Source organism: Sapajus apella, unplaced genomic scaffold (genome assembly GCF_009761245.1).
Source record: "Sapajus apella isolate SASKATOON/1434 unplaced genomic scaffold, GSC_monkey_1.0 scaffold16, whole genome shotgun sequence".
Lineage (NCBI taxonomy): Eukaryota > Metazoa > Chordata > Mammalia > Primates > Cebidae > Sapajus > Sapajus apella.
In genome coordinates this window covers 9,005,555-9,027,879 of record NW_022436956.1, presented here as the reverse complement: position 1 = coordinate 9,027,879, position 22,325 = coordinate 9,005,555, and the positions used below count along the sequence as shown (strand labels likewise).

At 48.1% G+C, this 22,325-nt stretch overlaps 3 protein-coding genes across 9 annotated transcripts in view; 2 read left to right on the top strand and 1 right to left on the bottom strand.

Annotated features, from left to right (window-relative positions):
* FAM118B (family with sequence similarity 118 member B) overlaps positions 1 to 5,745 on the top strand; it is a 53,528-nt gene extending 47,783 nt beyond the window's left edge. For 4 of the 7 annotated variants that reach the window (XM_032284867.1, XM_032284864.1, XM_032284861.1 and 1 more), the window contains 2 exons: positions 4,206 to 4,265; positions 5,214 to 5,745. In XM_032284867.1, coding sequence (XP_032140758.1) covers positions 4,206 to 4,265; positions 5,214 to 5,227 — 74 coding nt within the window. In that variant the 3' untranslated portion in view covers positions 5,228 to 5,745. The remainder of the gene's footprint in view (positions 1 to 4,205; positions 4,266 to 5,213) is intronic. The other 3 variants (XM_032284865.1, XM_032284863.1, XM_032284866.1) reach the window with 2 other exon arrangements.
* Positions 5,746 to 6,013: 268 nt separating this feature from the next.
* Positions 6,014 to 12,033, bottom strand: SRPRA (SRP receptor subunit alpha). The gene is made up of 14 exons (XM_032284857.1): positions 11,767 to 12,033; positions 11,080 to 11,163; positions 10,621 to 10,784; positions 10,253 to 10,413; positions 9,835 to 9,994; positions 9,548 to 9,701; positions 9,257 to 9,348; positions 9,033 to 9,151; positions 8,809 to 8,895; positions 8,344 to 8,516; positions 8,035 to 8,248; positions 7,462 to 7,625; positions 7,272 to 7,370; positions 6,014 to 7,125 (listed from the first exon to the last, which is right to left on the bottom strand). Exons 1-14 carry the CDS (start codon positions 11,881 to 11,883, stop codon positions 6,997 to 6,999), a joined length of 1,917 nt encoding a protein of 638 aa, XP_032140748.1. The 5' UTR covers positions 11,884 to 12,033; the 3' UTR covers positions 6,014 to 6,996.
* Positions 12,034 to 12,071: 38 nt separating this feature from the next.
* Positions 12,072 to 21,971, top strand: FOXRED1 (FAD dependent oxidoreductase domain containing 1). The gene is made up of 11 exons (XM_032284858.1): positions 12,072 to 12,365; positions 14,904 to 15,124; positions 16,424 to 16,534; positions 16,792 to 16,910; positions 18,387 to 18,481; positions 18,786 to 18,887; positions 19,254 to 19,330; positions 19,519 to 19,679; positions 20,263 to 20,392; positions 20,920 to 21,024; positions 21,280 to 21,971. The coding sequence occupies exons 1-11, from the start codon at positions 12,287 to 12,289 to the stop codon at positions 21,532 to 21,534; spliced, it is 1,455 nt and encodes a 484-aa protein (XP_032140749.1). The 5' UTR covers positions 12,072 to 12,286; the 3' UTR covers positions 21,535 to 21,971.
* Positions 21,972 to 22,325: the final 354 nt, after the last annotated feature.

The window sequence follows — 22,325 nt, the reverse complement described above, 5'->3', positions numbered from 1 at the left end:
CTTTATGTAGTAGGAGTTAAGTGTTGATTTGTTTGTTTCTGTGTTGGCATCTTCTATAATGATTATGTATTATCTTTATAAACAGAAAACTAACTTTTAGCAATGTTATTTGGAAATGGGTAATGGTGGTATTCATGTCAGAGGACAAGGGGTATCATTCACTTGGTATTTTACCTCCACATTCTGATAATAAAGAACAAAATGGTGATTAAAGATTTAGCTGGGCTGTGTGCAGTGACCCATGCCTGTAATCCCAGCACTTTGGGAGGCTTAGGTGGGCAGATTGCCTGAGCTCAGGAATTCAAGACCAGCCTGGGCAACACGGTGAAACACCGTCTCTACTAAAATACAAAAAATTGGCCAGGTGAGGTGGCTGACGCCTATAATCCCAGCACTTTGGGAGGCCAAAGTGGGCGGATCACCTGAGGTCAGGATAAGACCAGCCTGGCCAACATGGTGAAACCCTGTCTCTACTAAAAATAAAAAATATTGCAAGGCATGGTGGCACATGCCTCTAGTCCCTACTACTTTGGAGGCTGAGGCAGGATAATTGCTTGAGCTTGCGAGGTGGAGATTACAGTGAGCCAAGATCATGCCATTGTTCTCCAGCCTCAGCGATGGAGGGAGACTCTGTGTCCCCCCCACCCCACCCCCAAAAAAAACAAGATGATTAGTAGCTGCAGGCAAATCCCCAGTAACTCCACAAAACACAGACATTTTTGGTATCAGCTAAACTGAAGAATTATTTTTCAAAACCTCACATTGAATAAAGCCAGGCTTCAGTGTATGGTTAATCTGAATCATCCATCCAATTCTGAAAAAACTGCTGTTGTACACAGAATATTTCCTGAAAACTTATGTAAGTATTTTCATTGTCAACCTGAATGCATCTTAGGAGGGAAGAAGTACAGATAGTTTGGCCTGGTGTGGTGCCTATAATCCCAACACTTTGGGAGCCCCAGGTGGGAGGATTACTTGAGGTCAGGAGTTCAAGACCAGTGTCAACAACATAATGAGACCCTGTCTCTGCAAAAAATTAGCCAGGTGTAGTAGCACACACCTGTAGTCTAGTTGCTTGGGAGGCTGAGGTAGGAGGATCACTTGAGCCCAGGAGTTGGAGTCTGCAGTGAGCTATGATTCCATCACTGTACTACAGCCTGGGCAATAAAGCAAGACGCTGTTTCTAAAATAAATAGCATACAGGTAATTTAATAAACATAAAGTTTTCCTATCATCCCCAGGAGAAGTGCAAATCAAATCATCCCCAGATTCTTAATCAGGTTACTTCAAGTAGAATTATCCTGTAATGAAAAATCACACAGCTTCTTCCATGGCTATGCTTTGATGGAACAAGATTTTTTAAAGCCATCACTATGTGAAGAAGCCTCTTTTGTGAAAACTATTCACTGTTCTTTGTTGGAAATGAGTTTTTCTGGCGTCCTGCAGTGTTCTAGACTCTTCTGCTGCTGTTTGCCCACACTTGAGACTTTGAGTAGGCTTTTCTGTTGCACATGTTCTGTTTTCGTTAACAAGAGATACATATCCAAGTTCTACATATTTCCTTTGATTCTATATTCTGAGGAAAGATGCTAAAATTTAAAACAGCAAAATCTCTCTGGATAACTGTTTCTGTTGCACTAAATCTTAGCAAAATATGTCTTTAGACTGTTGCATCACCTAACAAAGAAGCAGTAAGGTTCCTTCGTGCACTAAGATTCCTCTGAGGAACCTTAACTGCTATTGGGGAATAACACAGATTCTGTTATTAGTTATGAAGGCTTCCTACCAAAGTAGGAAGCTTTCCGCAAAGTATCTGTCATTAAGGTGTTCTCTGTCTTTAAAAAAACCAAGGATTTTCAAGATGGCCAGAGTGCTTTATGAGAATGGTCAGCTGAGTTTGTCATGTGAAATGTAGTAGAACAGTTTCAAGTTAAAACCTACTTTCATTTTGAAACAAGTCAGGCTTACCTTTCACCCTTACATAATGTTATCAGTCTCTGTAGATATAGACTAATAAGAGGTTACAGGTCTCTTTGGCTGTTTTGTTTTTTACACTGAGTGTTTGCTATGTGCCTGGCATCATCCTGTGTACTCACTTTTGCATAGTGGAATTTGTCTTCAAAGGATTCTATAGTATGTAGTTACACATATTTTGGAAAAATCAAGCCATGGGACAAAGAAAAATAATTCTTACAATCCATTACCTTACAAGCAGTCGTTTTGCTACTTTTTTTTTTTTTTTCAGGCAGTCTGGCTCTGTCACCTAGGCTGGAGTACAGTGGCACGATCTCGGCTTACTGCAACCTCCGCCTCCTGGGTTCAAGTGATTCTCCCACCTCAGCCTCCCAAATAGCTGTGATTATAGGCACCGGCCACCACACCTGGCTAATTTTTTGTATTTTTAGTAGAGATGGGATTTTGCCACGTTGGCCAGGCTGGTCTTGAACTTCTGACCTCAGGTGATCTGCCTGCCTCAGCCTCCCAAAGTGCTGGGATTACAGGCATAAGCCCCCCCTCCCAGCCTTTGGGTTTTTTTTTTTTTTTTTTTTGAGACAAGGTCTTGCTCTTTCACCCAGGCTGCAGTGCAATGGCACAGTCATGGCTTATCACAGCTTTGACCTCCCCAGGGTCAAGTGATCCTCCCACCTCAGCCTCCCGACTAGCTGAGACTAAAGGCACAAACCACGATGCCCAGCTAATTTTTGTATTTTTTGTAGAGATGGGGTTTTACCATGTTGCCCAGGCTGGTCTCAGTCTCCTAAGCTCAAACAACCCTCCCACCTCAGCCTCCCAAAGTTCTGGGATTACAAGTGTGAGCCACGAAGCCGGGCGCGGTGGCTCACGCCTGTAATCCCAGCACTTTTGGAGGCCGAGGTGGGTGGATCACGAGGTCAAGAGATCGAGACTATCCTGGTCAACATGGTGAAACCCTGTCTCTACTAAAAATACAAAAAAACATTAGCTGGGCATGGTGGCGCGTGCCTGTAATCCCAGCTACTCAGGAGGCTGAGGCAGGAGAATTGCCTGAACCCAGGAGGTGGAGGTTGCGGTGAGCCGAGATCGCGCCATTGCACTCCAGCCTGGGTAGCAAGAGTGAAACTCTGTCTCAAAAAAAAAAAAAAAAAACAAGTGTGAGCCACGGTCCCTGGCCTTCGTACATTTCTGATGTTTTCCCCATGTATTTTCTCATAGTTGTAAACAAAGTATACAGTTTTGGTCCTTTTAACTCAGTAGTGGATGGTACATTTTCCTACATTTCTATCTTTATAACCACTATTTTAATTTACTTTTATATTCCAGTATGGGTGTTAAGAGTTTACCTAATTATTCCCGTTAGGCCATTTCTGATTTTTTTTCTTTTGTATTGTAAGTAATGTTGTGAGAATAACATCTGTATCCCTTCAGTTTTTCCAGTAATTTCCTTGGGATGCGTTCTCAGTGTAATCAGGTCAAACACCATGAACATTTCAGTGATTGATAAATATTGCTAAATTGGTTTCTACGAGGGCAATACCAATTTGTATATTTGAGTACCATGCATGTTCATACTCTAATTGACCATATGTCTAATGATTATTTTCTTCCATGTGTTGTTTTTTTACTTTTTCTGAACTATTATCTATGCCAGTGTTATCCAACAGAATTTTCTGCAGTCATAAGAATATTGTATAATCTTCACTGTCCAGTGTCATAGCCAGGAGCCACATGAGGCTGCTGCACACTTGAAATGTGGCTAGTGTGACTGAGGAATGGAATTTTTAATTTAATTTGAAACTAAGTAGCTGCATATGGCTAGTGCTACCATGTTTTATACTGTGGGAGTATTCTGGTCCTTTTCACTCTTCTATTTGAATTTGCTCATTCACATGCCATTTGCCCATCTCTGTTGAGACTGAATTTTTACCTAAACTTGGCTCTCTAGACTGCTTAGGGACAGCAGACACATGTTGCCTATATGGAAAATGTTTTGTCTATAAGCAGTTGTAGTGCACTAAGGAAACTCGGCTGCTTCCCTGTTAGGTAATGCAAGTCTAAAGACTACTCCAGTTTATCCTCTCTGCCTCCTCATCTTCCCAATGACTGTTTCATTTCTAAATGCCATGCTTTTCGGTCATACCATATATCCTCATCTCCCTTTAGTTTTCTTTTTGCTATTAAGTTTTAGCTTTTCAGTCTAATGTCTGATGTTGATGTCCTCTATTTAGCAGGGATGGTGAGAGAAGGTCAGCTAAATGGCTCATCTGCAGCACACAGTGAAATCAGAGGTATACTGTTTCCTATTCTATTAATCACTCTGTAGCAGTCTTTCTAGGACTTGGCTAAGACTATAGAGAATGTTACTTTGGACCTCACATTGCCAAATTTAAAAAAACACTATAGAGAATAATTTTCCTCTCCTACCCATTAAGGATTCTATCTTTTCCTATCTAGTCTATTACAATCTAGTGAAATAATCAGTTAATTTTTTTAAAAAGTGCTGCTGGGGGCCGGGCGCGGTGGCTCACGCTTGTAATCCCAGCACTTTGGGAGGCCGAGGTGGGTGGATCACGAGGTCAAGAGATCGAGACCATCCTGGTCAACATGGTGAAACCCCGTCTCTACTGAAAAATACAAAACATTAGCTGGGCATGGTGGCGCATGCCTGTAATCCCAGCTACTCAGGAGGCTGAGGCAGGAGAATTGCCTGAACCCAGGAGGCGGAGGTTGCGGTGAGCCGAGATCGCGCCATTGCACTCCAGCCTGGGTAACAAGAGCGAAACTCCGTCTCCAAAAAAAAAAAAAAAAAAAAAAAAGTGCTGCTGGGTATGGTGGCTCAGGCCTGTAACCCCTGCACTTTGGGAGGCCAAGGTAGGAGGACTGCTTGAGCCCAGGAGTTTGAAACTAGCCTGAGCATCATAGCGAGACACCATTTCTACAAAAAAAAATTTTTTAACTGCCAGGTGTGATGGTGTGTGTCTGTAGTCCCGGCTACTCAGGAGGCTGAGGCGAGAGAATTGCTTGAGCCCAGGAGTTCAAGGCTACAGTGAGCTATGATTGTGTCACTGCACTTGAGCCTGGGTGACAAAAAATAAAATTTTAAATATATTACAAGATTCCTAGAATCTCCTGTCTTGCCTTCTGAAGGGTTAGGATTGACTTAAATAGCTGAAGCTTCCGATGCATAAACCTGTTTTGTGAAACTTCATTTTGTTCTCTTTTCTTTCTCCCCACAGGCTGTAGTACATGAGCAAGCTAGAGAAATCACCACCGTTAGACCAAGCTGTTAGGCCCTACCATGGACGGTGTTTAACAAGTAAACTTACAAGAAGCCAACACAGCTCCCAGAAAGTACCAATAGCCAGAGGTTGAAGGGTGGGGTAGAACAGGAGGGGAATGTTCCAGTGTAATCCTTCATGCCACCTGGTTCTTGATATTCTGTTGCCTGTTCAAGAATACAAGTGACAGCAGGACCCAAATGCAGCTCCCGACCCACTCCCCGGGCTGGACATGCTTGTGTCCACAGCACACTAATGTGGTACCTCCACTGACTGGCTGCAGCTCTGCATGAAGGACTTGGGGTCTACACGCCATGGAATCACCGTGGCTGTTGTTGCAGTTTTGTACTCTATAATGGGTTTTTCAATTAAGCTTAATGGCTTTTTTAAAATAACATGACTTGAAGCTCTAGTTTTCTAGATCTTTTACAGTGTACAGTATTTTACGTAACTGAGCTGTATTAAAAGCTTGTTCATTTACTTGCCAGGACCCTGGCTCTACTTTTAGAGTCATTGTAGAAAACTCTCTTGCATCAAGGTACTAACAAGCTTAATTTTAATAACTCAAATTTTAAAAGTTCCGATCTTTCACCTTGGGGTGGACTGATCTCATTCTCAGGACAACTGTTTACTTACCTGATTCCCTATTACCAACTTCTGCTCTATTGTCCTTCTGACCATAAATAAGCCTTAGAACTATAGTTGGTGTGTTATGGAATTTTAGTTTGAATCCCGTATAAAAGAACTCCAAGACCTAAAAGGAAATTTATTTATGAAATTTATTTTCTTATATAAATTATGTATTTCTCTGAGCAGACAGCCGTCACCTTATTGCACTAATAGCACATCTGTAATACCAAGCTACAGGACAAGTCTTAACAAGAGGTTTGTATTCTTCAATGTAGCACTTGTCTACCAGGCACTGTAGAGGAGGGTGATGAGGAAGAGCCAGGACTGCTTAGGAAGTGAAGGATGAGGGGGGAGGGGGCAACATATACCCTTCTGACAATTGGTTTCCTCCCAGGAAGGGGAACATGCAAAGCTTACTTCTGGATTTTGGGAGTGGGAAGAGTTTGAAGGCTGAGAAACCCAATGCAACCCTGCAGCTCAGCTCCTTTATTTCTGAGGGAAGCAGGGGCTCATCTTTTGCTCATTTGTAACAAATCACTCCTGCCTAGCAGATGCTTTGGGGTAAACAATGGAGTAGCAGTCATCATCAGAATTAGAATTAGCAGCAATTAACAGGCAATACACTGCCACAGTGAGGCGGGTGTCATCCAGGTCCCAGGGACCTGCAGGCTGTGTATCCTAGGGAGAGGTGCCATTCAAGACCTGGCGCTGGCTCTAAAAGAGTCTCTTAACCTAATGCAACTGGGACTCATTAGGCTCAGATGGCTCTTGACCACAGTAATTATTAGCAAAGCTCTGGTGTTGGGTTCCAACCATTGGTCAAAGCTGTAATGAGACTAAGTCTGTAGGCAGAGTGAAGGGGGTGCCTGAGTAGGAAGGGGGAGACCCACTGGGTGAGGGTCAGTGGGCAATGATTGTAACATGATTAGGCCCTCCTTGCAGATGGCAGCTGTGCTGAATGGGGAGTAAAATGAGAAGGAGCCACAAGCCCCTTCACTCTGCCTTTGCACTACACTGAAGACAAGTTGCTCACATACTCTAAAGCACATTCTTGATACAGGAAGAAGGGCTTGTGGGGAAAGCGGCGATTTGGTATTGGGCAAGAGCCACGTTAAGCCTTCATGAGGGCAGCCACCACAGCCTTGGCATTGAGACTGCGTAGGTCACAGTAGGTCTGGCCGGTGCCCACAAAGACGATGGGTTTGCTTGTGATGTACGTCATAGAAATAGCAGCTCCCACCTAAGTGGAGAAGGAGGACAGCCAGTCAACACGAGCCCACTTTTCACTCACCCTCTTAGGAAAAGGAAGCGCTGGAGCCAAGGTTTCCTTGCAGCCTCAGCTCCTTTGTGGAGGATGCTCATTCCACCCTCCAGTCTCACGTTTACCTTGTCATCAATGGTATCAAATTTGGTAAGAACAATGCCATCAATGAGCCGAGGTGTTTGGGCCATAGAGTGGTCAGCCAAGGCTCTGTTGAACTTGACCTGGAAAGAAGAAAGGTGATAGAAGTATACGAACCATCTAAATTGACCAAAGCTTATTAGGTTGTAAAGGGAACTGGGCCCACACTCTCACCAGCTGGTCCACGGCTTCATTGCCTACTAAGGCTTCTCCTACAAACAGCACCAAGTCAGGTGTATTGACAGTAATGAGTTTGGCCAGGGCAGTCATCAGAGGGGCATTGTCTTGCATGCGGCCCGCCGTGTCCACCAGCACCACATCAAAGCCTTGGTTACGTGCTAGAGAAAGAAAGTGGTCAACTCTGAACACCTGGACTGCCCCTCTCAAAAAGTCCTAGTTTGGCTCTATTAAGTCTACCTGTTCACAGTCTTGGGCTCTGGATTTGGTTCCAAGGTAATGTGAGAAAAACTTGACTGTATGTATGCTTGGCCAACACCAAACATATTCAGGAAAAAGAAGGCAACAGGATAAAAGTGACCAAATTCAGGTTTCTTTGGTTAGAGCATATTAGCTTTGCCTGCAACTACACATACTACCCAAAAGCAGAGCATGGCAAGTAACTGATCTTTTTCCTGTAATTGAGCAGCGAGTCTGTAGGAACACAAGCCTGATCCTCTCCAAGTTCCAAGAGAACCCAAGGAGGAAAAGTGACCCCAAATAAGCCCCCGAACTTCCCGTGCACTATACCAAAGGCAATGGCTTCCATGGCAATGCCAGCAGCATCCTTGCCGTAGCCCTTTTCAAACAACTGCACCATGGTGCGGCCAGCATGCTTCTCAGGAGGGTGTAGGGCACTCAAACGCCGGGTGTGTGTACGCAGCTGCTCCACAGCCCCGGCACGAAATGTGTCACAGGCAGCAATGAGGACACTGAAGCCATTCTCTAACAACCAGAAGGAAATCTGTGAAAAAGAAGTGAGAAAAGTCACCTAAAGCCAGGATTTTGAGACATGAGAAATACAGAAATATCGGTGACAGGCTGGGGAGCTGCACTGACCTTGGCAAGATTAGTAGATTTCCCCACCCCATTAACACCGCAGAAGGTGACGACATAAGGGCGCTGGCGACGCTGGGCATCCATGATGTCCCGGAGCATGTCTACACGACGCTGTGGCTGCAGAATCTGCACCAACGACTCCTGAAGGGCTTGCTTTACTGTGGAAGTCACCGCTGAAAGGGGAGGTGGAGAAGGTTGCAGCTGTGAAACCCAAGGAAGGCTCTCAAAAATGCCTAACACCTTTCTGAGCTAAGGGGACTAGGATAATATTAGAATCTTGTCCCAGAAATCCAGAACAGATGCACATTACAAGGACTAACTCATTTAATCCTCTCAATAACCCTTAAAATCTAGGTTACAGAGATTAAGGAATTTGCCAAAAGTCACATACCTAGTAAGAATGAAACTCTATGCACTTAACCTCTTGGTACCCATAAGCACTTTCTTGCTTACGGAGGTACTTACTGCTGAATGTCCCCATCACCTTCCCTTCCAACTTGTTGGCAACAGATTCACAGAGCTGGACAGCAATGTCTGCAGCCACGTTCTTGGCTGAGGAGAGGGGGACAGGTATGTCAGTTCTATGTCAGCAATAACCAACCTTTATGGTACAGGTGAGAAACACTAGGTGTTTCTGCTCTTAACTACTCCATCTGTGAACATGAGTCAGCCCTGTCCTCAGAACTTACCAATGAGATGATCGCGCATCTTGTCCAGCACAGATTCCATGTCTTCACGACTCAAGCTCTTTGAACCCACAAGGCCCTTCAGCATTCCAAACATGCCACCCAGTGTTCCCTTGGTAGCACTGCAGAGACAGGAGATCACAAATACACATCAAGCCAGTAGGCAGGAGCTGTATCTTACCAGTTCTGCAGATGCATATACCACCCCCCACCTGAAATTTCCCTACCTAGGTTTGGTGGAGTTTTGAGCAGCCCCTTCATCATCAGAGCTGCTGCAGTCCAGATCCTGAAGCTGCCTCCCAGGCCCAGTCCCTCGAATCTGGAAGATAGGGGGAAAGGAGATGGGGTCAGGAACACCAAGGTCCCTGAGGAAGAAGTCCACATTGCTCTATCTCTTTCATTTGAGGAAGCTCCAAGTATAAGTTACGCCTCACTCAAACTCAGGTATCACCTTCCCGCTCTCTACTTCCAATTTCTTATTAAAGATAACCTTCACTTTGACCCCTGTTGCCTCTTACCAAGTTGATGTCCTCAGACAAGGCAGCCTCAGGGGTTCCATTGGTGGTGGGAGTACTGTAATCCAAGACTTCTTTGTTAGCAGAGCCACCTAGTTCCCACACCCGGGGTGCTTTTTTGCCCTTCTCCTTTGGGGCATCTGACTTGGTGGACTTGCTGCAACAGGTTATAGAACAAAAGGTTATGGTGGAGAAGTAGGAAAGGAAACATGAGCCAGAGATTAGAATTCCCTCGTACCCATCGTGTCTAGATAAGAGTATTTTGAGACTACTGGAGAAAGAGTGCTCACTTGGACTTCTCCATACCCCTCCCATGCTTCTGAATGAACTCCTCTCGCTTCCTGCGGATCAGCTCCTCTTTGGAAAGTTCTACTCCGTTCTCAGGACCCACTTGGAGACCTGACTTTTCTGCAGGGACTGCTTTGCTGGTAGCCAAAGGACCATCAGAACCTGTTAGAGAAAAACTCACTGAAGGAAAAAAAAAAAAAAAAGACCAATCCCAACCACTAGACAATGGCTAAAAGTCTTCCAAATTGTTCAAAGGAAATTTGGACCAAACATCTTAGGGTTCACAAGGCCTGGGGATTATAGGATGGTGAGCATTTGAGTGAGAAGGAGACAAGCAATGACAGAAGAAAGACCACCTGAGTCCTTAGCACCGTGTTAATGCCCTTCATGTCCCAGTACGTCCAAAGAACTCAAACTCACCTTCCTTCTTGGCCCCCTTTTTTTTGCTATTCTTTGCTTTTTCCTTGGGCTTTTCCCCCCGTGTCTCAATCATGGACCTTGCAGGTTTCTTGGCCTTTTCAGAATCTTCAAATTTCTTCATGGTAGTGGGAGCACGGATCTTACTGCTCTCCTCTGCTTCACTAAACAACAAAACAGAATGGTTTGCTTTTCTACCTCGTGCAGGAGGAAAAATAACAGTCCAGAGAAAGGACTTTCACACCCAAGAAGAACTGGGTAGCAAATTAGAAATGTCTTTTAACACACCCATTTACCACCCTTGAGCCACCTTCAGAGAGAGTTCATCAAATCATGGAAATAAACTGATTTAGAGAAGGCAGGCCTCTCACCGAAGGAGACGCAGGAAGTCATTTCGGAAATCAAAAGTGCCATTCAATAAACTTAAAGCACTTTGCTGTTGGATCTCTGTGCGGTACTTGTCCCGAAACAGCCGGTGCACGTCATCTATCAATTTGTCTACGTACGTCAGTGTCAGGATCTTTTGAAAACCAACCTGTTTAGGAGAAGACACAAAGCCAACAGATCTGCTTACATGCCAGCCTAGAATGGAGAGAAGCCAACTCAACCCTGGCTTTCAGAGAGAGGTTCAGCCACCTGGCTGGTTTCCCTGTCGTGAGAGGCAGCCAAGCTCCCTGCCTGGGCCCAGTAGCTGCTGTTTCCCCCCATCTACCTTTCTAGTTTGCTGGGTTACATCATCATATACACCGGCTGCAATTAATCCGAGTTCTCTTAATAATCAGGACGATGCTAAGAATGTAATCATTGTCCCTCTACAACACCCCACTTACCACAAACACCAGCTCAAACTGGTTGTCCAATTTATACTTGAGTGTGAGTGCCTCATGGGTGAAGGAGTTGTTACCTCCCCGCTCCTGGAAAAAGAGTATGTCTCAGTGTTCAGACTATCCCCAGAAAACCCAGGTTTGGGCCCTGGGTTTGGATTACCTTTGGGAAAGAAGCATACATTTCCCCCAAATTCAAGTCTGTCCCCAGGACAAGAGGATGCTGGGGCACTTCTCTCTGACATTCCACCAGAAAGAAAAGAAGATAACAAGTTGGGGGAAAGACGTGAGAGAGAGGAAGACACATGGGAGCCAAAAGGGCAACAGTCATATAAACAATCAGATTACTAGCGACTATACACCATTTAGTTTTGTAATGGTGTTTTCCCATCTGTTATTTCATCTAGCCTCGAAACAACAAAAACAAGCTGCTGAGGGTAAACAGAGGGAGAGGAGGGAAATCCCAAAGGCGCCAGAATTCGGCTAGAGTCCAGACACCAGAGGTGGGGGCTGTCACTAAGTTGCGGGGTAGTCTGAAGGGGGCAGGAAAACGAAGTGGAGTCCGGGTTACGCGTGAGTGGCCAGTTTGAGGTGGGCGGGGAGAATGGGAGGAGGCGCGGAACAGAGTCCAAGGGGACCATGGACCGGGTCAGGGAAGAAGAGCCTGGAGTTCTGATCCCGCGGGGGCGGTACCTGCAGCAGCACAGAACGAATCAACGCGTTAACGGGCCCGGTGCATGAGTCGCTCACGCCCTGAAAGCACCAGAGCACAAGCCCGCCCTTGGAGAAAATGGTGAAGAAGTCGAGCATGGCGGCAGCGGCAGAGGAGCTGGGGCCGGCGCCGGGAACTCAGGCCGCGATCGCCGCCGCTTCCTGCTGCGCCAAGCGCGGGACACGTCACACCAGCGGCCCCGGAAACCGGCTCAACTGCACTTCCGCTCAGAACGCCGGGTGCCCTCCCCATCTCCGCCCGAAGGCGCGCAGCACTGACGTATCACAAGGCCCGCCAATGGTGGGTGGGAGCGGGCCTGGGTGGGGCTCCCGGAAAGGTCACAGGGAGATAGCCACCTATAGCGTCGGGGGGGGCGGAACCCGGAGGGGCCGCTGGCCAATTGGCGCGCTCGTCTGAATGGCGTTTGGCGCGCCGCAGTGACGGCTGGGTTGATTGAGAGGCAGCGGTGCCTCTCTCAGGGTGTCCGCACTCAGAAGGGCCATGCTTCCGAGGGTTCTGTCGCTCGGCGTGCGCCGGGGCCGCTTCACCCGGAGGCCAGGCAGAGGAGGCTTTTCTCTGGGTAAAGTTGAGGACGACAGAGGGTATTGTGGATCTGGGGTGCCCCCAACCTCCCGCTGTGTGCCCTTCGGGACACGGAACCGTGCCCCGCACTGGCTGGACAGTGGGTCGGCTTGGGGAAGGGGGTAAGCTTGCCTACCAGAGGTTTTAGGGGCTGGGCAGGTGTATGGCTCCCAAGGCCATCCTTCTCAGGTGACATGTCCCACATTATTCTCCACCTCGGCTTACAGTCAGACTGATTCATAGGTGGCACAGATGTGCATTAAGTCTTGCCCGCGATAGTGTACTTAGTGCCGTGGCGGTGAAGGAGTGAAGAGAAGAGAAGACGGGATTCAGTGAATATCCTGGAAGACGGCTAGAGTTTATCTAGAGAGGGAAAATTTCAATAGACAATAGACCAGTTCAAGACTGGATAGAGGCTGGGCATGGTGGCTCACGCCTGTAATCCCAGCCCTTTGGGAGATCGAGGCGGGTGGATCACCTGAGGTCAGGAGTTTGCGACCAGCCTGGCCAGCAGGATAGAACACCGTCTCTACTAAAAATACAAAAATTAGCTGGGTGTGGTGGTGGGCTCCTGTAATCCCAACTACTCGGGAGGCTGAGGCAGGAGAATTGCTTGAACCCAGAAGGTGAAGATTGCCGTGAGCCAAGATCGCACCATTGCACTCCAGCCTGGGTGACAGTGAAATTCCCGCACTGCTAGCTAGCATAACTGTAGAAGTACATGGAGCAGGTGGGAACTGAGATCAGCCTTGAAGAATGTTTACTGGCTTAAGAAAGGTGTGTGTTCCAGTCTGTGAAGAACTGAGTGCAGATTAGGAGAAAAATACTGTTTTTATGCAAGGAACTAGCAAAAGCTACCTAAATAGATAGTGTGAGTAGTAACATGAAATGTAGTGTGGACAGGTAAGCTAAGGCCAGACCAAAGAAGGATTCCAATGCTGCTGAGGAGAGTTTGAGTGAGATATGAAATGGCAAAGGGATTCATTTTTTTAAGGTACTTATTGAGTGCTTAGAATATGCCAGGTGTTGAGAGAGGCTGGAGATTCAGTGAAGGTAAACACAGCCTCCCCACTTATGGATTTTAGAGTATGTAGCAATCACAAACTCAAAGTTGCAGTTGTGTCCAAGAGATCATGTAGAGTTTGACCTGGTCTAGGGCATCAAGAAAGGCTTTCTTGAGCAAGGAATTAACTAGGCAAGGAAGTGGACACAGTTTCAAAGCAGAGAGGGCACGTGTAGGTTTCCTGTGGTGGGAGGAAATAAGGTGCCATCAAGGAACTCAAGGGGCTAGAGTGTAGGGGAGGACAAGAGGAACAGGAGTCAGATTGTGCAGTACCTTACAGGCCCTGTTTAAGGCTTTGGACTTTGGTCTTTAGAGTAATGGAAACCTGTTGGAGGATTTTAAGTGAGACCATTTGTGATTAAATTTGTGTTTTGAAAATAAATTTCTGGCCAGGTGCAGTGGCTCACGCCTGTAATCCCAGCACTTTGGGAGGCCAAGGCGGGCGGATCACAAGGTCAAGAGATCAAGACCATCCTGGCCAACATGGTGAAACCCTGTCTCTACTAAAAATATAAAAATTAGCTGGGTGTGGTGGTGTGCACCTGTAATCCCAGCTCCTGGAGTGGCTGAGGCAGGAGACTCGCTTGAAACTGGGAGGTGGAGGTTGCAGTGTGCCAAGATTGCACCAGTGCACTCCAGCCTGGCGACAGAGCAAGACTCTATCTCAAAAAGAAAAGAAAAGATATTTCTAGCTATATTGTAAAAATGTTTGCTGCAGGGGGTGGGGTCAGTGGGAACAGTTAGGATGCTTTTGCATTTGTCCAGTTGAGAGGTGATAGTGGCTTGGCCTAGGGTGACGGTGGCAGCGAAAGAAAGGGGACAGATTGAGGAGTTATTTGGAAGCCAGTCCTCAGGACTTGATTATAGATAGGATGTAAATGTAGGTTTCAGGGCCGGGCGCGGTGGCTCACGCCTGTAACCCTAGCACTTTGGGAGGCCGAGGTGGGTGGATCACTTGAGGTCAGGAGTTCAAGACCAGCCTGGACATCATGGTGAAACCCCATCTTTAAAAAAAAAAAAAAAAATGTAGGTTTGGTGGTGGTGATGGATAGTCAGGATAAGGTGCCACTTAGAGGTGCCATGCAGAGGATACTGTGACTTGGAGTGTGCCAGGGCCTCTTGGTCCAGAAACCTGGAAGATCTAAGTGGGGATGACAGTGCAGTTGAGTATGTGAGCCGGAATCAGGAGATGTCTATGCAGGAGGTAAATGTAGAAAATTAATTTTAGGAAGTTGAATCTTGCAGTGCTTGGCACAGTACATCGAACAGGAGACTGATGGCATGTGGACCATTCAGAAAACTGGCAACACTATTGGGTGCAAGGTGACCTTATGAGACACGATGACAGTGGGGACTGCCGACTTGTATCTGTTTAGCCCACTTTTTCCTATGCCCATCCTCCAGCCCCCTCCCCCTGCCCCCACCATGTGGGAAGGAAACATATGGCCCTCTGACCCTGACTACATCCCACAGACTGGGAGGAGAAGTTGTCTGAGATTAAGAAGAAGATCCAGTCAGCGCTGCCTGGAACGTCCTTGCTTCCACTGTATGACAGCAGCCACCTGCCCCCCGACCACGCGGATGTGGTGATCATAGGAGGTGGGGTACTTGGCCTGTCTGCGGCCTATTGGCTGAAGAAGCTGGAGAAGCAGCGAGGTGCTCTTCGGGTGCTGGTGGTGGAACGGGACCTCACGGTGAGGTCCGGGATAGGGCAGAGTCAGGAGTGGGGCAAAAAAGATGACTCGCATTCTATTAAGGACTCTAGGGACAGGGGAAGGAGAGGAGGGGAAAGACCTCAATCTTGGGGAATACAAAGGGCAGAGATTATGCTTTGGACCTTGTTATGAAATTGTTGCAGGATTTTCCTCAGTCAAACCAGGAAGCATGGCAACAAGGTTTGTGCTTTGAAAGCAGATATCACAATACTGGATTTTTCGAGATCTCACAGCTGTGGTCACAAGAGCTTACATTCAAGCTATAGTTGTCTCAATTTTTTTTTTTTTTGAGACAGAGTCTTGCTCTGTCACCCAGGCTAGAGTGCAGTGGCATGATCTCAGCTCACTTCAACTTCCACCTCCAAGATTCAAGTGATTCTCTTGCCTCAGCCTCCCAAGTAGCTGAGATTACAGGCACACACCATGATGCCCAGCTATTTTTTGTATTTTTAGTAGAGACAGGGTTTCACTGTGTTGCCTAGGCTGGTCTTGAACTCCTGACCTCAAGTGATCTGCCCGCCTCAGCTTCCCAAAGTGCTGGGATAACAGGCATGAGCCACCATGCCTGGCCTTCAAGTTGCTTCTGTTAGGCCCCATTACTTTTGAGGTTTTTGCGTTTTATTTTATTTATTTATTTTGAGACAGGGTCTCGCTCTGTTGCCCAGGCTGGAGTGCAGTGCAGCCTCCACCTCTCAGGCTCAAGTGGTCCTCCTCTCGAGTAGCTGGGACCACAGGCGTGTACCACCATACCTGGATAATTTCAGTATTTTTTGTAGTGATGGGTTTTTGCCATGTTGCCCAGGCTGGTCTCAGATTCCTGAGCTCAAGCAATCCACCCACCTTGGCCTCCCAAAGTGCTGGGATTACAGGCATTAGTCACCACTTGGCTGGTTTTTGCACTTTAGATGTTCCTGTTTGCATTGCCAGCTAGCCACAAGCCTTGCTACTCTACGTCAATCATAAGCTTTCATTTTCCAAATGGTAGATGAAATGTTAGTCCCCTGCCCTTGGACATCCTTCCAGACCATTACCGTTTTGTACCACGGTGTCAGCTCTTGCCAGATGACTGACCCTCTCTGCTGTGCACATCCGATTTTAAACACTGTTGTCTTCAAGTTGACTTACACGTGGGTCTATGCACCTCAACTCCTCTTAGATTACAGACTTGCAAATAGGACTCCCCTTAAACTTTAGGTGTGTAGCTCGAATCTTTCATTGCAGTGCTCTATTCACGTGATAGGGTACTGGTCTACCTCAACTTTTCTTGTTTTTCCACAGTATTCACAGGCCTCCAGTGCGCTCTCACTGGGTGGGATTCATCAGCAGTTCTCATTGCCTGAGAACATCCAACTCTCCCTCTTTTCAGCCAGCTTTCTACGGAACATCAATGTAGGTGCAATGATATTTGGGATCTTGGGCTGGTAACCCCTCCTTTAGCCCAGAGGGAGGAGCAGCCCAGCTAGCAAGGTAGCCAGAGAGCAGGAATGGGTCAGGCAATTAGGAGTGGGGGCCCTGGCCTTTCTTCCTAGTGGTGGTGCCTCAAGGTCTGGGGCCCTGAGCCCCAGGAGCTGTGGGGGAAGAAGGCAGGAAAACTCTCCCTGGTGTCCTTAAGTCAGCCTCTTTCAGGAGCTTCTCTCTGCACACAGGAGCACCTGGCTGTAGTCGATGCCCCTCCCCTGGACCTCCAGTTCAACCCCTTAGGCTACCTCTGGCTGGCTTCAGAAAAGGATGCTGCAGCCATGGAGAACAACGTGAAAATGCAGAGGTGGGTGCCTGGAACAGACTCTCAGCTGCTTTGCGGCCAAAGGTGTTTGGTGACTCCTGTACCAGGTTAGGAACTGAGAAGGTGGAGTTGACAAGACAGATCCCTGCAGTCTAGGAGCTCAGTGTGTCAGGAAGAAAATACACACAGAGACCTGCAATACCCCATGGGAGTGCCATACCACGGATATGGACAAAACACTGCCAGGTGCTTCCTAGTTTATCAGATCATGAAAACCACCTGGAATACATCCCAGACCTAATAAGCCAGAATCTCTAGGGAAGGACCCCACAAGTCTGGGTTTTTAACAAGAACCTTAAGTCAGGAGTTAGCAAACTTTTTCTGTAAAGGGCCAGATTGTAAATATTTTAGGCTTTGCTGGCCGTACAGTCTTCATTGCAACCAGTCTGCCATCACAGCATGAAAGCAGCCATAGACAAAAGTAGAAATGAAAGAGTGTGGCCCATTTACGAAAACAGGCAGCAGGTCAGATTTGGCAACCCCTGCTCTAAATGATTCTCATAATCAGGTGAGGGTGGGCATCTTTGCGATGCAATGTGGCCGAAGGCTTTATTTTTATGTTTATTTAACAAACACTCAAGTCTCACAGTGACATCAATTAATATCCTAAATGCTGTACAGATATTAACTCGTTTAATCATCAGAACATCCCCACTATACATATGAGGAAACATGAGGTGCTAATTAGTGGTGGCAGTGGGATTTTATTTGAAGCCAGTAGTCTGGCTTGTGAGTGTTCTGTTGGTGCCTCCGCTATGCTGCCTTTGGGGGGACAGTGTCCCAGAGGAGATATCTGTGCTCATGAACAGGATTGTGCAAGGAGTGAAGAGGAAGTGGAACTACGCAGGAGTGGAGGGAACAAGTTACCACCTTATCGTGAAAGTTCATGGAATAGGCTGGGTGCAGTGTCTCATGCCTGTAATCCCAGCACTTTGGGAGGTCAAGGCAGGTGGATCACCTGAGGTCAGGAGTTCGAGACCAGCCTGGCCAACATGGTGAAACACTCTCTCTACAAAAAATGCTAAAATTAGCTGAGTGTGGTGACACGTGCCTGTAATCCCAGCTACTCAGGAGGCTGAGGTAGGAGAATCATTTGAACCTGGGAGGAGGAGGTTGCAGTGAGCCAAGATGGCACCACTGCACGCCAGGCTGGGCAACAGAGCCAGACTCAATTAAAAAAAAAAAGTCATGGAACAGACCAGGATAGGAAGCTCTGTGTGCTGAAGGGAGACAGGGAGATGAAGCGGGTGTAGGGAAGAAAAGATAATCATAAGCTAAAGAGCCTGACTAGGAGGCTTGGTCTTCAGCCACTAGGCAATGAGGAAAAATAGGGGCGTTTGGGTTAGAGAAGTGGCATGAGTGAGCTGGACTCCCCACTTGCGGAGCTGGGGTTCATGCTTCACCCTTCTGCACATTCCCCTCTCTACACACATACACCGACCCACACATTTATCTCAGGCAGGAGGGAGCCAAAGTTTGTCTGATGTCTCCTGATCAGCTTCGGAACAAGTTTCCCTGGATAAACACAGAGGGAGTGGCTTTAGCGTCTTATGGTGAGACTTGCTTGCAGAGGGGACAACTTTTTTCCTGAAGATAGAGACTAAGGGGTGCTACAGGTTGGGAGTCTCGGTACCCCACAGCCAAGCTGAAGGAAGAACACTTCCCTCCTGTATCACGGGGACTGCCCTGGGCCGTGCTAGTTCCCTGTCCTTCAGCAGACTGTGTCTCTGTGGTTCAGTTGGTCAAGATGACCTTCCCCGGCTTACAAGCCCTAGAGAGGGGTTGGGGGCACAGGAAATACAATCAGAGAGCAGGAGTCTTCATCCCTCTTTGTGAGTTCTCTTTTTCTTATCACAGGGATGGAGGACGAAGGTTGGTTTGACCCCTGGTGTCTGCTCCAGGGGCTTCGGCGAAAGGTCCAGTCCATGGGAGTCGTTTTCTGCCAGGGAGAGGTGACACGTGAGTCTGAGCTTGTTTCCTTTAGCGACCAGGGCATAGGCCTCAACTAGGTCTTCTCTTCTCACTCACAGGCTAAGCAAGAGCTGGAGAGGGAAAGGGGTCTCCCCTGAGGGCAGGTCCTAGGCATCCTGACCCAAGCTCCTCACTGAGCGGTATTGTGACTTGTGATCTGCTTGATGATTTCACCTCAGCACTGTCCTGTCAGAGTGTGGCCAAGCTCATGCCAGTTCCTTCATCTCTGTTCGCTTCAGTATCTGTGGGAAAGTTCCCATCCTTCCAGCTTTCTTTCCTTAAGAAACCAGTGAAATCCCCATTTCCTTCCTCTTCGGGGCCTCCAAGGCCTATTTTTCATTTTCTTCTCTGCAGGTTTTGTCTCTTCATCTAGCCGCATGATGACCCAAAATAAGAAAGAGGTGAAATTGAAAAGGATCTATGAAGTCCACGTAAGTCTCTAGTCTGGCGATCTCCTTACCAAAATGGAGGGATGGGGAAGGTAGTGACTCTCCTTGTTTTGGTCTTCTTTGACCCACTTTCCAGTCTGAGGAAACTAAGGCTCAGGAAGCAGTGCCTCTCTCCGGGTGCCTGGTATGTGGTCCAGGCCTTCCCACCCCTCACCCTCTGGTGCCTGCAGGTGAAGATGGACAACAGCCTGGAATACCAGCCTGTGGAATGCTCCATAGTGATCAATGCAGCTGGAGCCTGGTCTGCGCAAGTTGCAGCACTGGCTGGTATTGGGAAGGGGCCGCCTGACACCCTGCAGGGCACCAAGCTACCTGTGGAGCCGAGGAAAAGGTAACTGCCCTCTGGGCAGCTGAGGAGTTTGGTGAGATAAAGAAAAATGACATCAAAGTTAGATAAGTGCGTGTGTGTGTGTGTGTGTGTATGTGTGTACGGGGTTGGGGAGGGTTGCCGGCCGTGTGTGTGTGTGTGCATGTGTGTGTGTTTGTACGGGGTTGGGGAGGGTTGCCAGCCGTGTGTGTGTGTCTGTGTGTGTGTGTGTGTGTGTTTGTATGGGGTTGGGGAGGTTTGCCGGCCGTGTGTGTGTGTGTGTGTGTGTGTGTGTTTGTACAGGGTTGGGGAGGTTTGCCGTCCGTGTGTGTGTGTGTGTGTGTTTGTACGGGGTTGGGGAGGGTTGCTGGCCGTGTGTGTGTATGTGTGTGTGCGTGTGTGTGTGTACGTACGGGGTTGGGGAGGGTTGCCGGCCGTGTGTGGGGGGGCTTGGGGAGGGTTGCCGGCCATGTGGGGGGGGGGTTGGGGAGGGTTGCCGGTCGTGTGTGTGTGTGTGTGTGTGTGTGTGTGTGTGTGTGTGTACATGGTTGGGGAGGGTTGCCGGCCACACTGTTTTTGCAGTTCATAACCACAGTGGTTGTCGCAGGTATGTGTATGTGTGGCATTGCCCCCAGGGACCAGGCCTGGAGAGTCCGCTCGTTGCAGACACTAGTGGAACCTATTTCCGCCGGGAAGGATTAGGTAGCAACTACCTAGGTGGCCGTAGCCCCACTGAGGTAAGCTGAGTGGGACATGCCGGCAAGGAGACATCAAATAATTGTCACGAAAGACTCAGGCTTTTGGCCAGATGCGGTGGCTCATGCCTGTAATCTCAGCACTTTAGGAGGCCAAGGCAGGTGGATCACCTGAGGTCAGGAGTTTGAGATCAGCCTGGCCAACATGGCAAAACCCTGACTCCTAAAAATACAAAAATTAGCTGGGCCTGGTGGCAGTGCCAGTGCGTGCCTGTAATCCCAGCTACTCAGGAGTCTGAGGCAGGAGAATCACCTGAACCCAGGAAGCAGAGGTTGCAGTGAGCCAAGATCACGCCATTGTACTCGCCTGGGCGATGAGTGAAACACCGTCTCAAAAACAAATCAGGCTTTTTTGGGGTCTGTGTGCTACGTTAATTGATGTTGCAGCCCCCTCCAGATTTGAACTGGGACCATTTCTCCCCATCCCCTACCTACACAGGGATTGTTAAACAAGTCTGGGTCTGTCGTGTCTTAGGCAGCGTAAGCCTTGTCTCCACCTCTCACCCCAGGAGGAAGAACCGGACCCAGGGAACCTGGAAGTGGACCATGATTTCTTCCAGGACAAGGTGTGGCCCCATTTGGCTCAGAGGGTCCCAGCTTTTGAGACTCTGAAGGTAACCGGCAGGGACTGGTTTTCCTTTTTATTTTTGGACATTGGATGGGACAGGTGACAGTGGAGCATATTGGTCCCCTTGGACCTGTCCACTGCCTTAATCCCTCCACGTCACAGTTGCTAAAGAATCTGTGGGACCCATCCCATCCCATGGACCCCTCAGCAGCGGGTGGAGGGTACTTCGTGCTGACCCCTGATGAATGGATGGAGCGTGGCTGCAGCCTTCCTGAGAACCCAGCATTTTGTGCACGTACAGGTTCAGAACGCCTGGGCCGGCTATTACGACTACAACACCTTTGACCAGAATGGTGTGGTGGGCCCCCATCCACTAGTTGTCAACATGTTCTTTGCTACTGGCTTCAGTGGTCATGGGCTCCAGCAGGCCCCTGGTGTGGGACGAGCTGTGGCAGAGATGATAGTGGAGGGCCGCTTCCAGACCATCAACCTGGACTCCTTCCTCTTCAGCCGCTTTTACTTGGGAGAGAAGATCCAGGAGGACATCATCATCTGAGCATGTGCGCTCTGCACTGGCCTCACTGGCTTGCATGCCAGCCGTGTTCACAACCTTCTTTCTTCTTTTTCTGTTCCAGTCTTCCCCAGCACTGTGCCGGGCCTTCTCCCTTTCCCCACTCTCCTCTCAGGCAGGCCATTGCATCTACATGGCTGGGCAGGCACAGGCACTGAGGCCCAGGCCAACAGCGAGTGATGAGCAGGATCCTAGGACGGATCTGTAGCCCATGCTGGTGTCATCCACCAGGGAAATCCTGCTGGAGGCCTGGGCACCCTGGCCCAGGACTGGCTCCAGCCTGGCACTGACCAGAAAACACTGCCTCTGACCCTCAGCAGACAGAGCCCTGGCAGGGGAGCGTTCCGGGGCAGCCTGGCTCAGGTTTATTGGTTGTCTGTGTACCTTATCCATCAATCAATGCATGTAATTAACTCCTTCCCTCCAGTCTTCTGTCTCTTCATTGTACAGCAGGAGCTTTTGAAGTACCCCACCAGCCTTACACCAGACGAGGAGCTTTTTTTTTCTTTTTTTTTTTTTTTTCTGAGAACTCTTGAAAAAAAGCTCTTTTTAAAAAAAAAAGCACAAGTCCACCTTTCATTAGTTCAAATTCTTGAGGGGTACAGTATCATACAGATTCTGTGTCTGTGGTCTCAGCAGGAAGATTGGGAATTTGACATAAACCATGCCACTGTTTCCATGAACCCAAGTTACTTTTCCCCAGTTACTCTGGTTTTGTTTTGTGTGCCACCAGGAGTTGCTGTGTGGCTCTTTGCTTTGAATACATGACATCTCTT

Bases quoted from the DNA above. Each gene is read 5' to 3' on its own strand.
- SRPRA (XM_032284857.1), bottom strand. From the start codon at position 11,883: ATGCTCGACTTCTTCACCATTTTCTCCAAGGGCGGGCTTGTGCTCTGG. The intron at 9,995-10,252 runs GTGAGTTTGAGT...TTTCTCTAACAG, and splicing joins AAAGGGGGCCAAGAAGGAAG to GTTCTGATGGTCCTTTGGCT. The intron at 8,896-9,032 runs GTAAGTTCTGAG...CCCTCTCCTCAG, and splicing joins GATGCGCGATCATCTCATTG to CCAAGAACGTGGCTGCAGAC.
- FOXRED1 (XM_032284858.1), top strand. From the start codon at position 12,287: ATGCTTCCGAGGGTTCTGTCGCTCGGCGTGCGCCGGGGCCGCTTCACC. The intron at 12,366-14,903 runs GTAAAGTTGAGG...TACATCCCACAG, and splicing joins CAGAGGAGGCTTTTCTCTGG to ACTGGGAGGAGAAGTTGTCT. The intron at 18,482-18,785 runs GTGAGACTTGCT...TTCTTATCACAG, and splicing joins AGTGGCTTTAGCGTCTTATG to GGATGGAGGACGAAGGTTGG.